This window comes from Eimeria mitis, genomic scaffold (assembly GCF_000499745.2).
Source record: "Eimeria mitis Houghton genomic scaffold, Emh_scaff1118, whole genome shotgun sequence".
NCBI lineage: Eukaryota > Apicomplexa > Conoidasida > Eucoccidiorida > Eimeriidae > Eimeria > Eimeria mitis.
In genome coordinates this window covers 13,251-13,505 of record NW_013567698.1, presented here as the reverse complement: position 1 = coordinate 13,505, position 255 = coordinate 13,251, and the positions used below count along the sequence as shown (strand labels likewise).

The window sequence follows — 255 nt, the reverse complement described above, 5'->3', positions numbered from 1 at the left end:
AATATAAATATATTTATATAAACTAATAAATTAATAAATTAATTAATATATAAATTAATATAAATAAACATAAATATAAAAAAAAATAAAAATAAATATAAATATATAAATACCTCTATAAAGGCTCTATACTGCTGCAGCATCTGCAGCATATCTCCTCCTGCTGCTTGCAGGTGTTCTGTCTCTATCAGCGGCAGCGGGGGCCCTTCTGCTGCTGCGTATACACCCCAAAAGACAATATAAATATAAACTCAA

The 255-nt window shown here is 28.2% G+C and overlaps 1 protein-coding gene across 1 annotated transcript in view; it reads right to left on the bottom strand.

Moving 5' to 3' along the window:
- Positions 1 to 251: 251 nt before the first annotated feature.
- The window catches only part of EMH_0030000 (uncharacterized protein), a gene marked incomplete at both ends in the record, with an annotated part of 3,307 nt that continues 3,303 nt past the window's right edge, over positions 252 to 255 (bottom strand). Inside the window, one exon of the mRNA XM_013494361.1 lies at positions 252 to 255. Within this exon, the coding sequence (XP_013349815.1) occupies positions 252 to 255 (4 nt within the window).